The 16,679-nt window shown below is 36.6% G+C and overlaps 1 protein-coding gene across 2 annotated transcripts in view; it reads right to left on the bottom strand.

The window, feature by feature from the left end:
- ASXL3 (ASXL transcriptional regulator 3) overlaps nt 1-16,679 on the bottom strand; it is a 187,131-nt gene that overhangs the window by 114,140 nt on the left and 56,312 nt on the right. The window contains exons 3-4 of one of the 2 annotated variants that reach the window (XM_082699674.1): nt 5,615-5,722; nt 4,258-4,366 (exon numbers count right to left, since the gene is read on the bottom strand). In XM_082699674.1, the coding sequence (XP_082555800.1) occupies nt 4,258-4,366; nt 5,615-5,722 (217 nt within the window). Of the gene's footprint in view, nt 1-4,257; nt 4,367-5,614; nt 5,723-16,679 lie in introns of those variants that run through there. The other variant, XM_082699673.1, reaches the window with a different exon arrangement.

The following is a 16,679-nucleotide window of genomic DNA, read 5'->3' on the forward strand; positions in this document are numbered from 1 at the left end:
AAGATGCAAACAAAAGTGGGAAAGTCAAGGAATACTCATGGAAACTAGCTATTTACTATCCGTTCAGTGATTCCCCAAAACAATTTCTCTAATGCAACTTCAAAGGAGAGACCAGAAAATTTAGTCTTGGTCACATTAGCTGGAGATGTGCAGGTATGTGTTATTTTGTGAAGTTCCTATTCACATTTCAAATCAGGGGAGTTTTCTTTCCCTACTTTGTTTTAGCTATTGGCTAAGTGCTCCTGCCTGGTCCTCCGCCCCTTTCTAGCCACTAAAACCCTCCTACTGTCTCCTCCGAAATTCAGTAGTAGTCAATTACCAAAATCTATTAGCCTCCATCTTTTCTCTGAAAACTTCCCTTCACATCTTGAGTACAAAAAACCTGGCTCTCTCCAATGATCACTACTTCCCCTAGAACTCTCTCAGGTGGAAGCCCCTTTCTTTTCCACACATCTTGTACTACTGGGCCTGGAAATGGGATGGGTGACTTCTATTCCAGACTCAGCTCCATCCCATAACACGAGGCTGGGCAAACCGAGGGCTGCTGAATTTCAGCTGCGGCTGATGGTCCCTTCAGTCACGCCACTGCGGAAGAGCGTGAACGCTCCAACCGTTCATGACAGCCTTACACTGGGGTTCCTTCTTCCTTTCCTCTCATCTCCGACACACATTCCATAATATTTTCCTAACCTCAATTTCGTGTATTCACCTCTCAAGTCACTTGTCCTTCTAACTCATTTTCTGTGGAACACCAGATCAAACAATCCTTCCACACCAAGAAGACCTCCCCCTTCACACCATCCCTCGCATAATCGTGTCCTTGCCTCCACAACCACCTCAGCTACCGTGGAGGCTGATCTTAACTACTCCATTTCATGCACCCTTAACCCCTTCATCCCTCTCTCACTTCTTCATTCACACCTGGCAAAATCCCAACTCTGGTCAAGCCCGACTCTGTACCGACTCTGCACTTGTTAACAGTGGTCATGAACATGACTGGAAAAAGTACAGCTATGTTGTCTAGTCTTGTATAAAATTCAGAATTAGCAAACTTGAAAGTGTACTTAATGCTGCCTGACTGTAGACAAACATTTTATATAGTCTCCCTGAATCTGCAAAACTACCTCCCTGGTCCTCATCCTGAGCTGAAGAGTTTGTTTCCTATTTCACTGAGAAAAACGAAGCAATAAAAAGCAACATAAGCCCCTCCCACATATACTCTCCTACCTTCATTTCTATCCAAATACCCTGACTCTTCCCCTCTGCTTCCTTAGAGCACCTGTCTATACCCCTAAAAAAGGCCAGTCTCTTCATCCATTTACTAGAGCCCATTTCCTCTGCTCTAATCAAGCACATGGCCACAGGACAACTTCCTCATTATCAAATTTTCCTCCTCAACTGGATTTTACGCATCAGTCTAGAATTATTCTCCTGTTTCTCTCTCATATCAAAAAATTACTTTTGGATTCTACTTTTCCTTTTTGCCATTTTCCCATTTCACTTCTTCCCTTTACCTCAAAAATCGTTGAAAGCATCAGCTACATTTGGGGTCTCTATTTTCTGTCTCCCACCCTTTGAGCCCACTCCATTCAGGCTGTGGTCTCACCACTAGAAATTGTCATTGTCAAGTTCATCAACAACCTCAAAAAGCTAAATCCAATGGTTATGCTCAGTCTTCATTATGAGTTGATATATCTAAACGTAGCTGACACATCTGAAGTGCTTTCACTCCAGAAACACTCTCTTTACTTGGCTTCCAGAACAGACAACATGCTCTCCTCTCCATTTATCCTCAGTCTCATTTATTGTAATTATTTTCCATACCTTCTCCAAGCTCTTAAAATTCAAATACCCCTGAGCTCAGTTTTTGAGCTTCTTCTCTTTTCTATTTCCCTTTAGTTCCCTTGTGATCTCATCCAGTTTCTCGTGTTTAAATATTGTCTATAAACCAACCACTTCCAAATGTATATCTCCAGCAAAGTCTTCCCCGTAAATTCAGAACAGATAAGTCCAATTATTTAACACGTCCACTCTGGTGGTAAAAATGAATGCCATACTTAATATGTTCAAAACTCAGCTCCTGATCAACAACCCCTGTCCCTGAAACTAATTCACTTCCAGATTTTTCCATCTTAGTTAAAGAGAGTGCTAATTCTATTTGCTAACACTTATAATTTGGGGTTATCTCCAACTTCTTTCTTTATTGCATAACCATGCTAATTCTAGCAGCTCCTGCTGGATCTAGCTTCAGACATATCCAGAAGCCAATCACTTTTCAGTATATCCTCTGCTACTCCTTTTTTCAATCCACCATCACTTCTTATCTAGATTATGGAAATAGCTTTCTAACTGGCCCCTCCCTCTGTTTTTGACCTTTATCCCCACCCTCATATATATTTCTGTAATTAGTGCTTCCGCTATACTTTGCTCCTGCTAAAATCTAAGTGAGATCCTTGTGTCTCTAGCTCAAAATCCTGTAAGAGGTGAACATCTTGCTCAAAGCAAAAGGCAAGATCAAGGCACTAGAGTATCTGGCCCTATAACTTCTGGGACTTCATATCTTACCATCCTCTCCTTTGTTCACTCTGGCCTTCAACCACAATGGTCTCTTGATATTCCTGGAACATTTCAGGCACTCTCCAGCTTCAAGGCCTTTGTAATAGCTGCATCTTTACCTAGAACTCTTTCCTCTTAAATACCTGCTCCCTTAACTCCTTTCAGATCTTTTCTCCTATGTACTCCTCTCTCTCTCATTCAATTTGCCCCATATCACTTTTTGGCACTGAATAAGCTACACATTTTACACATTTATTTTGCTTATTACCTGTCTCTCTACCAACCTAAGATCTGTCAGAGGTCTCTTTTTGTTCTTGCTTTTTACTGCATAAACTGCAGTGCTGAAAACAGTATGCAGCACATAATAGAAGCTCAATATACAGGTTGAGAGAGAGAGAAAGACAGAGCACACAAGTGGTCACTAAAGCAGGCAGGGCAACAAGAGGAAGGACCCAATGATTCCCCTTCATCCTCCTAAAGAGAAACAGTTTGCCCCATTTACCAGCCCTTCCAGAAAGGCAGAAATTGCTTTGCATCTTCCTTGTTCCCTCTGTAACCACAAGGACCTGTCGAAGTTCACAGTACTACTACGGTGTGGAGCTGAGTTTTTTAAAAGGTATAAGGATCAGGACAACAAATTCAGTGAAAGTTGGCTTTAAAAAAAAAAAAAAAAGAAGTCTACAGAGTCAACATCAGCCTTTTTTACAAAGAATCTGTTGTTTCCTACCTTAATTCACAACCTCTATTGCAGATCAGATAGGCACCAAAGCAAAATAAGTCTCATGGGGACTATCAGAAAGCAGACCAGCTTAAAGGGCAGAAGTGTCCAGTCAGAATACAAAGAGACTCCTATGGCTGTTAATAAAATGAATGGCTTTGGGCTATTACTGAAATGCGATATTTCTGCAAGGATCCTTTAAGGTTTGTTTGTTTAAAGATAATTTACTGATTTCTATGAGTCCACCAACCGAGGCTTTAATGACACAGTCTTCCTCCCAAATCATGCTCTGGGTCCACTCTGTGGAACTAGTGGGTAGGGTAGGAAAAAGTCCAGCAGCGTTGGTGGAACAAAGATTTGTTAAAACTGCAGTACGGAAATTATACACTCCAATGGAATCATAATGTAAATGTCTCAAGAAAGATAAAAATGAATTAACATGGATAGAAGTCAGAGGCAGAAAATGCCCCCTTAGAATTCTGGAAGGGTCACTCACTTTTCAAAAGAGTTTCGAAAGAATATAACTTATTTGGCCCATGTTTCCTTGGGAGGAATATTAATCCTAGGCTTCATTTACAAAGGACAAACCTAAGAACAAAGCTGTCACAAAACTACTCGTGATCACAGGAAAAAGAAACATAATCAGAGAGAAAATATTAGCATTCTCTACCTCACAGAAGAATAAAACCACTAGATAACTCCAGCAACACTCTCACCTTACAGGAGAAACATACTGATAACACTCAAGAATATTATACAGAAAAGCCTATTGTTAAAAAAAAAAAAAAAAGGCAAAGAATGCATACTTTCCTTTCATGCCAACCTTTTGAATCAAAATTATTTGATGATGAATCTATGCAGGAGGTAAACACTTAGAGAAGGAATTGTATCTCTAACGGTTGGGAATTCAATCAATGAATTCCTGGAATTCTGTATAACTTGTAAGAGAATAAGGTTTATATCTTGACATTCCTCACACATACCTCCATCTCCTTCTCCGCTGGCATTGGCCTCCGCCATTTCCGCGCCATCCAGTTCAGATTCACAGCCTAAATCCAATGTTCCGTCAGCTGGGCATGACGACTCCTCTTTCTATATTATTAAAAAAAAAAAAATGAAGACTTATGATGGAGATGTACTGGCAACTGAAAACATTTAAAATATTTTCAGGATCCTAACGTATTGCCACTATAACTTGTGATTTGGAATTTCAACAGATTTATATCTTAATGTAAAATCACTCCTTTAAAAACCAAACCAAACCAAACCACTGGGAAAAGCACACTGCCACAAGATGATTTTTTAGGTCTTTTAAAATCTATATAAAAGTTTCCTTTTGGCATACATGCTTACCTTTTTTTTTTTTAATTCTACTGTCTTCCTTATATTAGGAAATGGTTTCATAAGTGAGAATTTTACCAGTAAATTAAATACCCAAGTAGCTACAAAAAGCAACTGAAATAATACAAGTCTTTTTAATTAACCTGTGTAATTTTCTGAAACACACAATGAGAAGGGTTTAATGCTTAGTAGCAGAGAAAGAACCCCTGCTTCTTTGCCAGGTATAACTTTCAGCATTAAAAATGCCCTTCTCAAAGGACATTAATGAACATTAAATGTAATCCATCATATATTAAAGCAGTGAATTATTTTTAACTTATAAGAAATAATACACTGATTTTATTTGTTCCAAGTTACACAACCATGTGTAGATCATCAGCTTTTATCCTCTGGAATTTTTCATCTTATACAGCATTTCCCATTCTAGTTGGAAGTTATACTAAAATAATTGAGATTCCATTATCTGAAGTTTTTTATTTCATTTCTCTATTTTTCTCACACAAGTATAAATTATTTAAAATTCCCTTGATGTTACTGCTGTTTTAAAATTGAATAATTAATTTAAACCAGCATCTTTTTGAGATGAATGGATAAATTTATTTTTATAAAAGACAGGCATACAGGTGTGAAGTCTGTATATCAGCTTATGGTCATTAAGTCAAATAGTTTACAGCAACTGTGATCATCTTAAACCCTTGGCTGAAGATTCATGGCACTCCTCCATGTAAATTTTTAAGAATCAAGAATTTTAAGGAAGCCACAACTATTTTCCGTTACCATATGTTAGAGAGAAACCACAGATATGCTTTCCTTGAAGAAAAATGTCATTGTTTATTCTTAATATGAAATCATTTTTTAAGACATCTGAAAACATTTAAAAGGCACAGGGGTCATTTTTCTACCCTTCACCCCAATCTAATTTTGTTTACCTTCACATGTCTGAAAAAATGCATGATACACAGTAATAACAGACATAATATGCAGAAGAATCCAACTTACTTTGAGAGCATAAAGGCCTGACTTTCCAGGGATTTTGAAGAATGTTCCATCCCCTATTCGAGTGTTAGTGTGAAGCATTGCATTCAGACAGGCTAATGGAGAAGTTCCACTAGAAAATAAAAGTGTGCAAAAGTGAAGCAATCTGACATGCAATTTCTGTAGCAAAATGTGCTCTCTGTCTCTCTCTCTCTCTCTCTCAAAAAAAAAAAAAAAAAAAACCTTCTCACATGCCTTTTTAAAATATCCTCCCAACCCCGAAAACATCTACATTACAATAACAGGCCAGTCCAGTTTTGCCAAAGTTAATCAGATGCATCTGTCTTATAGGCTTCAGGCAAAAAGTCTCCTGAATTGAAATTATGCTTTTATTCATAAAGCAACCAACACTCTATATCAAAGAAACCAAAGCCCAAACGTTTATGTGCTGTTATTTTACAAATAATACCATGAAGCCTCAGTTTTTAAATATTACAGACAACTTGATGGTTGCACTTGAGTGATCAAATAAACCAAGTTCAAGGACAGCTCCATCCTATAGGTTGAAAAGCAACAAAAGAATAATGAGAAACCAGGGAAGAACTGATTTGAAATTACAAGTGTTTAAGTTACCCACAGGATTACATTTCTCACATGGCCAAATAAAAAATCTATATCTGTGTTTATACCTGATACAGCTTCTACAATGACATCCTTTTCTCAGAGTTGTCAATAAAAAAATAAGTGTTTGGGAATTCTGCCCAGCTTTATGTTCTGTAGTAAAGATGCAAGTGACGGAATTATGAAAACAGATTTTTTAAAGATATCAACTGGCATTAAACTAATGATTAAAAATTTCAAAGCACATTTGTACAAACATTATTGAAATGTATTCATTATACCTAAGAAAGATGTTCGTAAAATGTAAAATGCACGTGTTAAGTATTTTCTGGTGTAGACTTTAGAACCTCTTTTGGGTTTTGTTTGCATAAACTAGAATTTAGAGTGAGAATTATTACTTTCACTTACTTACGCTTCCATGTACATTTCACTTCCTAATATGCTGAAAGATCAATATTTGGTTGAACCACTATTGAGGAGAAGCCCTACTCCACCCCATTTGTGACTTAGGGGTTCTGGGTATTTAACCCAAAATATTCTCAGATAAGATTATGGAGCTCTAGGATAGGAAGGTTTGAATTTCCATGAAAGAAACAATATTTTATGTTTCTAAATTAAGAGTTTCTAAAAACGAAAATTAGGAAATCTCTTACCTACTATGAAAACCCACCAATAAAATGAAAAAAAGTGAAATCTATATATATATATCTCCTTTGTATGTATGTATATACACACACACACACTTATATACACACACATATATGTATGTATATGTATATATATACATATATGTATACACATATACATACATATATGTGTGTGTATATAAGTGTGTGTGTGTATGGCATATAAACCCATATATACGACATATAAACCCATCAAGTTATAAATGTTTATGAGTATTATAATAAGAAGAACATAGTATTATTTTAGGAAGTAGCTTCTCTGTGCCAACATGTCAGTATGATCCCAATGGAACTGATAGGAAGCGAGTGCCCTAATCTGAATGTGCTCAGAGAACAATGTAGTAATAACACTAAAGTATACATGGTAATTGCAATGTATGTGCTTATGTAATATCTTTCTTTGTGAAGCTTCTTCAAGTTTACAGACCTCGTTTCATTATTTTTCCTTGCATAAGACTTTCTGCTCATATTTCAAGTGGGCCAGGCATACCTTATACAGTAAAGTAAATTCATCTCCCCCAGAAATATCTCTGTCCATGAACAAATTCCAGATAAATGATGTTGTACATGTTATGCTGAGCACTCTGAAATGCCTATTTTTGTCATTTTCTCTTTAGATAAAAGCACAGACAATTTGAAGCTAGGAAATTATTATGCCAGATTTGTGGAGTTTTAATTTAGTGAAACTGTCAGAAACACAGACTTTCTGTAGGGACTTGGCAAGAAGATGTTAACACTACAAGTAAAAAAGAATCCAATACATAAAAATGAAAGAATGTAGACTTTTAAAAATATAACAATAAAATTGTCCACCTAACATCGAACCTCACACACATTCTTCCTGTTTTTTCCTAAAGTCCTAAAGATGAACATGAAAGAATAATACAGATTTCGAGACAACTAAACAATGCTGAACAAATATAATTTACCATCACTATAATTTACATTTTCTTTCTAAGGTACAGTAAACGAAAGATAATTTTGGAAGATAAATTGAATATTAAGTAGCAGTTTAATGCTATGCTTGCTGCAAATGTAAGTGATAAGCACCCAGTTTCATATAAATAATAAGCTCTGTTGAGCATGAATATATTATTAAATTATACTGTTTATTAATTCCATAAACTCAAGATTTACTATGGAAATATTTAAAAATATGTACTTCACAATCACATGACATTATATCTCCAAGTCTCAATGATCACTATAATTCTCTCAAATCTTTCCGGAAACAAATATCTGAAATTTGTTTTATTTCAAAACTAAACAACATTTGCATTTTAGAAGAATAAGAAAATAATCTGCAATAAAATGCAAATTTTACATCTCAAATCACTGGCTGATTAGTCACTTAATTGTAAGCATACCATCTGCATTTCTGAACAGAAAAAAAAATTAATTATATGATCCATTTTATTTAAAAACAATAAAACGATAGCATCAATAGAGTTAAATGCTTAATAAAAGGTAACTTTCATCTAATGCAGAATACGCATAGGAAAATGAATTTTTTAAAAGTTTTTCATACCATTTGCTTATTGTGGTTATTCTCAACAACTCCACACAGTCTAGAAAATTTGGATTGCTATTCCTGAAGAAATGAATGTCTTAATGAACTTGTCATTAAACATTAATAAATAAAAGTCTTATTTATATATTTTTATTATTTTCATATTTTAAAAAGCCAGAAAGTATGCCTTGGCCTGCTTTAAGCAAAACATATTTATATTCATACATACTTAAATATGTTTATATATGAATATATATTACAATGATTTACTGTGCGTGTGAAGGAAGGTGAGGTAAATATATGTAAAAAGTGTATTCTTAGATAGCATGAGCACCTATGTAACAATTCATATTTTTAATGAATTAAAAACATTTCACTTATAGTTGAGGCAAGGGTTTAATTGATTCAGTTGAAATTTAAAAGTTAAAAATTCTGTAATAAAGTATGTGTATGTGTATATGTATACCTGAACTAATAAAGCATCAACATTTTCAAAACAACAAAACTCTGAACTTTCAAAAGTTACTTACTTTCTAAAAAGATGGGTTGGAAGAATCATGGTGTCCCGAATTTTAAAATGAAAACCAAGGAAAAAAGGAAGAAAAAAAAGTTAGTTTTTCAACTTAGAATGCAATTCTGCATCTTACCATTTCAATAAACAGGACACTACATAAGAAACACACCAATCTTGTAGATTGGCTGTCACTGGGGAGGAAAAACTGGGGAGCTGGGGTAAAAGGCAACTCGAACCTCCTTCTCTAATGCCTCGACCACATTTTGACTTTGTCTGCAATGCACATGTATTTCTATATTAGGAATATAATTAGAAATAAGCAAAAAGGACAATATTTGTCCCTAATTCTTTTTTTTCTACCATTCCTGCAATTGGGCCCTTCCCTATACACCTGCCAGGGTAGATATACAGCTTATTCTACTTGTTTGTTTTTCTCCCTAGACTGTAGGGTTGTGGAACCCTTCTGGTTTGTTTTCATTTCCCACAACCCCTGAAGCAGAACAGGGGTGGAATTTGGAGGCAGGGGAGCAGGCATAATTTAAACTGTCTAGACATCAAAGAACCCCCAGAGATGCTTTGCAGAGCCCTGGTGCTGTGTGAACTACAGGAAAACCATTGCTTTATCACATCAAATTGCTGACAGAACACATAAAATTTTACTAATATTGCACACTTAGTGAAGGGAATGGATGGCTTATCTATTTTAATAATTTTTAAAACCACAAAAAAAATAGCCAGGGAATGCAATTGGAAGAATATTTATAGACATGACAAAGAAAATATCATAATTGTGGTCCTCATTCCTTTAGGTATAAAATAATAATGCTGTACAATATTTTTAAGTAACCAAAATTTTTAACTACTTTACTAAGTATCTCTTAAAAATGTCAGATGAAAGCTTTTCCTAAAAACATTTTAATCTCATTTTTCAAACATGGGAACATCAAACAATTAATCCCGAACAACATGAATTTAATAACTCAACAAATGCAAGAAGCAACTGTTAAGCAGCATTTATTGGGTTATTAACAGTTATTGTGCTAATTGTCATTAATACAAATTAACAGAAACAAATATACGTTCACTCTCTTTCCAAAAAAAAAAAAAATTCATAATAGCTTCCTTCAAGTACTTCCAGTGTTGATGGCTTATAGAGAATACCTTAACTTTAAGGGATTTTTTTTAATCGTTTAGAGGACATATTTTTGAGAGGAAATTATGTGGGCCTCTGTTGTGCAGATGATATTTTAGTTCTCGAGGGAGGATCCTTGCGTTCACTATTGGAAAATCTAAAGTGTTCACTTAGGATTTGTGCTTCTAACTCTTGTATATGTTACACTTCGCCAAAATGTTTTTAACATCTTAAAAAATGAGCAATGCACTCTTGGGTTTGTCTATTTATTTACATCTTTAATAGGGCTGGTCATGACAAGTGGAGGAGAACAAACTATTTCTACCCATTGAGTGTTGATGAGTCCTTAGCACACAAAGGTACAGTGGACATCCATGGATCAATCAGGAACCTAGAGGATTAAAAAAACCTTCTAGAAAGGCAAGGCTAAACTATTTTCTAGGAGAAAAATTATCACTAGTCTGGAACTCTTGAGAAGGACTGAAAAAGAAAAAAAACAACAACTTAAAAGCTTCAAACGTTACATAAATAATCCCAGCACATAGAACATTAACCAAAAAATGACTTACGGCAACCCTGAAGTTTGATTTTGAAGACACAAACAGTGTCCCAAACTTTGTAGTGCCTCCAGGATCACTAATGAACATTTTTCATGAGCCCAGACATATAAGAAATAACAAATATTAGAATTTTAAAAATATAAATAAATAGGGAAGAACCAATTAACTCAAGACATGGGTCATAATAGAAAGATACTTATGTATTTCCATGTGAAGAATATCCATATTAATCATACGGATATTCAATATTCAACATGTCTCTAAGGCAAAATTAGAAATGAAGGCCCAGCGCTCTTATGAAGTGTACAGACTGAGGCATGAAATATTTGTCACATGACATATGCTGTGCAAGTTAATTCTTAAATTTAGAGAAACAATTTCAGACTCCAAACCTAAACATATGGCTCTGATGGGCTTGAACAAAATCAAGAGATAGTCTTCTCAGAACATAAACAGAGATTTGAACTTAGACCTCTCATTCTCTCTGGAGACATTACCAAGACATTACCACCAGATAGACTCCATATTATGGACATCATTTAATGAACCATATTCATTAAATTGACCTTTTCTTTTAGGTGACAAGGCTCTCAAAACATTACAACAGGGACAAGGGCTTGCTTAAGCATTCTTTTAAAACAGTATAAGGAAACTGAGAAATGGGCCTATAAAAATATAAACTAAAGCCTATAACCCAAATTATAATTTTTAAAGACCTCTAGCTAAAACCTGAGGTGAGGCGTCTATAAATCTTTGCTTTACTAGACACCGAGCAAACAACACACCGCACGTCTAGCTGGACGTCGGCCACTGTTTCTCTGCATGCCCGTTACCGCCGCTGTTCCAGGAAAGGCCGTGGAGCACAATGGCTAAGGCTGTGGCTTCTGGCGCTCATCAGCCTGAGTTCAACAGAGGCTACACCATTTACTAGCTGTGTGACTCAAGACTTGACCTCTCTGGAGTACAGAATGTGGATAACAAAAAAGTCACTATTTCATAAGGGATTCTTCTGAGGAATTAATGAGTTAAAACATGGAAAACATTTAGAAATGCGTCTGGCATACCGTAAGTGTTTGGAAATTGTGTTATTATTAGGAATATGCCTCCTCCTCAAAGCAACCAACATCTAGAGGGACAAAGGATGGCAAATGAAAAGAATTTAAATATTTCCTAACTTGTCTAAAGAATTGGTTCAGGTAAGATGTTGTCTGATTCCACTTTCATTTCATGAGCAAAAATAAGAGAAGACGTGAATGAGCTTCCACTCCAACCCCAAAGCCTTTCACAGGTAAATAATATTGAAAATAACGTATTATCCAGTAAAGGCAGAAGGAAAAGAATAATAATAAATATCTGTTATTATGGTTGCCATTTGCCAAGCATCTGTAACGGGATTGGGCTCTCCTCCCTATTCTCTCTATTCCTTATGGCCACCACGAAATGGACACGTGATGCCCGACGTCGCGGATGGGACTGAGGCTGAGAGATGAAGTCTTGCGGCAGTCAAAGAACAACTAGGTGATACAGCTGAAATCCAAATTCTATTCTGATTCCAAAGCCCATGCTTTTTCCAATCCCCCCACATTCTTCTCCCCACAGTTGCCTCCTCCACTTAATTAACCTTGGATGCCAAAAAAGAATATTTAGCACTCGATACAAACACACAAAGGAAGGCCAGATGCTGGCAAGTGGTAAACGTGGTTGGCTCCCTCTTCGCTCAGTGCCACCTATAGCAATGACGCCCCTCTGGGTGGATTTCATTATTCTAAGAACTAGGCTGCTGAAGAGGACATTGCTGTTCGTCTCCTTCAGATAATGCTACCTATTCAAACTGAAAAGAAAGAACAATGAGAGAATGTGGTAGAGGATTCAGGTCCACAACTGAGATGTCTCTTTATAGAACTGGATCACTAAAGAATAACACAATCCATTAATTGAATAAACATCTATTAAGCACATTATCTATGTCCAGTTAATCTTGAAATAAATATGTACTCTGACAGTGCTTTGCACATAATAGGCTGAACTCAAGTGAATTCTCTGAATACATACAAAATGACAAGGAATCTAGGAGAAAGGAGCCTTGAGGCATGTGGCACAACAGGAGGAAAATCATTTCAAATTTAAATGGTGTCCTTAGTTTATTCCAAGGAAGATGACTGAGATGGAATCAAGTGCCAATTTCTTATGTCACCAACGCCAATGCAGAGGCAACTAACCCAGGGCCACTGGCGGCTCTTCAGGCCTTTATACTATTTTCCCTATCACAGCAATCGCAAAGAGAATATTCTCAACTAAATGGTGGAGTTCATATATTAAGCAACAATTATATTTGGTATGATTGATTAGTTTCATATAAAAATGTGAATTTCTACATTTTACTTGTACTCCACCTCCCCCAACTTGTTAGCAATGGCTAATACTACAGCATTTCCAAATGTGTTCTATGGAATCCTAGTCCCATGTGAGGCTGCAAAAGAACTGTCCAAATGAGTTTCGGAAAAGCAGCATGCTGCATTCTTCGCAAAATCACTAAATACAGTAACAATATACACTAAAGTCTGAAAAACTCCTACTTAGGAAACCTCCTTATCTCAGTTTCCTAAGCATAAACAATTAAAAAAAAATCCGCCCCACCGCAACATTTAGCTACATCCCTATTAAAGCATGCCAAGAAATAGACTTGAGGAAATGCTATACTATATTTATCACTAGGATCATTAAGAAAATGCACCTAGCAGTTATACTCTCAGGAATGTTTAATTTTATTAGCCAAATGCTTAAAATATTATTTTAAAGGTCTACAAAACATCTATTCCTCTGTGGAAAAAATAATGCACTGTGGTGAGTAATTTTCCCTATGTAAAATTGAAAAACATACCCAGGCACTTTGAATAGCATTGACATATTCAAAAATAGTATCCACATGTGATTGAAAATACTATGTATCTGTAATATTCCCCCAAATAAAGGTCATCTTACTCATCCTCCCAGTGGTGAACCTCCTCCTGTTTCTCTTTTTCTCTCACTCAGTGATGGGAACCATTCTCCCCCTCATCACCCAGGACTGAAGGATTTCTCAGACTCTTCAAATCATGGTGCCTCAACAAAGTTCATTTTTCAATTTACCTTTTTGCTTCCTCACATCCCAATTCAAACATTATTTGCCTCACAGGAGAACAGTCCTAGAACCCCAACCCTGCCTTCAACACCTCCCTGCTCCAATGCAGCCCACCCAATGGTGCCAAAGCAATGTTCTTATTTAAAACACAAACAAAAACACCGCTTTGATGCCCCAAACCATGCCATACGCTGGATTTTATTTATTTATTTATTTATTTGAATCAGTGGTTCCAGAAGCATAAACTTTGAGGCTGAAATTACAGTCCCCTACAGTGTAAGTTTCCCTCCTCACCTTCTCCAACACTCAGATTACACCTCACTCTCAGACCCTTCTCCTAGAATCTGATCCAGCCCAGGAAATCACGTGCCTCCGTGGTTTCCCATCTCTCTGTTCGGTCCATAAGAAACCTTCTGCCTGGAAACGCATCCTGCTCCTTGCTCCATTCACCGCTCAGAATAAAACTTTTTAACTCCGGCCTGTATGGTGACACCTTTTGTGAGCCCAGGACACTCCTGTATTATAACCTCAACACATTGCATATCCCTCATGGTTTCATAAAATATTTTTATACGTCTACACTGAAAAATAAAATAAAATTAAGAAATTTTATACTTCTTACTTTCCTGCCCCATACCACTTGCAATTTTGGGAACTCCTTAGGGGACAGTCACATATTTATTTATTTTTGTATTATCCGGCAAGCAATCCCAAAGCGCTCAAAACACGTTTGTTGAGATGAACTAGGTCGCTGCTATGGCAGTTGTTGCAATCCGGCATTTGTGGCCATAAGGCACCTGCAATGACCATCAGCTATATTCTATTTGAACTGATGACTCCAATCATGTGTGTCAAACATCCGACACACCACTCAGGCCAGACTGGCCATCTTACGGACACCTGCCACGCATTCCTGTCTCTTAGGGACTTTTCCCTCTTCAGTCATATGATTCCAGGTTAGTTATCAGTGAAACGGTCCTATTTCCCCACCAGGAAGGCTAGCCAGATTAAACGAAATGGTCAAAGGGCGGGAGTTTGGGGAACTGATATGGAAATAAAGAGAAATAGCCTACCTTATTTTCAGTAGAAACAGAAGTTGTAAAGGTACAAAAATGATTAGCTGGTGTCTATGGCTGCCTCCACAAGGAGCGCCTGCCAAGAATAAGGCTAACCAGAGGAAAGAGGAGCAAAACATGGAAAGAAAAGGGGAGGGGGACATGCCATCATTTGAACTGCTGCATTATCCAGTCAAGTTGAAGTTCAATCCATCAGAGGTCCAAGTTAAATAAGCAAAAATATCCCCTGTTTTGGGGTTGTTTTTTTTTTTTTTGACACTTGTCAAATAGGTTCAATGATTTATACAAGATGACCTCCTTTTTCTAGGCCTCAATCTTCTCATCTGTAAAATGATGAGCTTAAAATAGCTGTGCTTTAAAGCTCTACTAATCCCTTTCTGGCTATGGTTTTAAGGACAACTAATAATGACTTGACTCTTGGCTTCCTGTTAATTCCAGCCATGCTGCCTGTCTACCTACCCCTCCTTCATCTCCAATGCCTTCTGTTCGCCTCTCTTCCTATTTATCTGTCAAGGTCCCCTCACCTTCACCTCCTAAAAACTCCCCATGACCTCTCCAGTCCATGATCACCTCTGAAATTCCTGAGGCTTTACAGCCAGTGCCATGAGGGCAGCATTTCATTCTGTGCATCTGACACCACATTGCTTGATGACATCTAGCAACTTAGGACTCCAACTTCCTTAGGGTTCTTTGTGGTCCCCTCAGGGGCCTGCCAGGCTTGGACACTCATGAAACATTCAGAGGCTCTTGATAAAGTAACATTTCACAATTTACAGAATAGAACGAAATTTGAAGCTTGGCAATACCAAGTACTGGCAATGTCCAGAAATAGAAACTACAAAATACTCGAGTGAGAATAAAAATTGACACAGCCGATTTGGAAAGACATCTGGCAATATCGAGTGATAAACAAAACAAAACAGAAGTATGCATGTGCTACAGATCAGCAGTTCCACTTTTTGGGATAAACCCTAGAAAACCTCCTGCACATTCACCAAGAGACATTACTTAAGAAGAAAAATGTCCATAAACTAAATATTTGTCAACAGATTATAGCAACAGACACATATATATTTTCACCTATATATTTATAGTAAAACTATATTAATTCTGAGCTACAATAGTATATAGCAAATCTCTGACACAGACTACCTCTGAGGAAAGAAAGAAATCAATGAAACTCCGGCTTTTCCTGCTAGATTTCATCTGAAAACAATCCAAAGCAACAACATGTCCACAACTGTGAAGTCCAGGCGTGGGTTATTGGTCTATGGCATTTTATTGTATTTTACTTTTCAAAACAGAAAACCACTCTTGCTTTTGTTCTTTTACCCACAATTTGGCTTCTCTCTAATTCTGTCAGAGTCTTCCCCTTTGTCCATTTATGTTATTGTTTGAAGAGTTTTAGGCAAGCAAATAAATACACGGAATTTATATGGAAAGTATAAAGGTCCATCATTACACAGAACTGAAAGTCATGAGTCCCTCTCAACTTCCTCTAACTGTACCTACTACTTCAGAAGTAATGACTACCAAGGATCTGCCATGTTCTCTTCCAGAGCTTTTCTTATTTGCAATCAAATATGCCTGCATCTGAATCTATGGTTTGGTGTTTTAAATTTATTTTCAACACAAATGACACCAGTTTGTGCACACTAGTCGGTACATGCTTTTTTGCTTAATGACACAACCAGGACATTTTTCCACAGAACATCTTTTACTCTTACTATTGTACAGATTATTGGATATTCTTAATATTCATGTAGTACTTTTAATATCCTATAGAGTAGATATGTCATAATTTTTGAAGTATTTCCTTATTAACATTTAGGTTGTATCTAATTTTTCCCATTAAAATCATGCTGCAAT

The sequence above is a fragment of the Mustela nivalis genome (genome assembly GCF_964662115.1).
Source record: "Mustela nivalis genome assembly, chromosome: 14".
NCBI lineage: Eukaryota > Metazoa > Chordata > Mammalia > Carnivora > Mustelidae > Mustela > Mustela nivalis.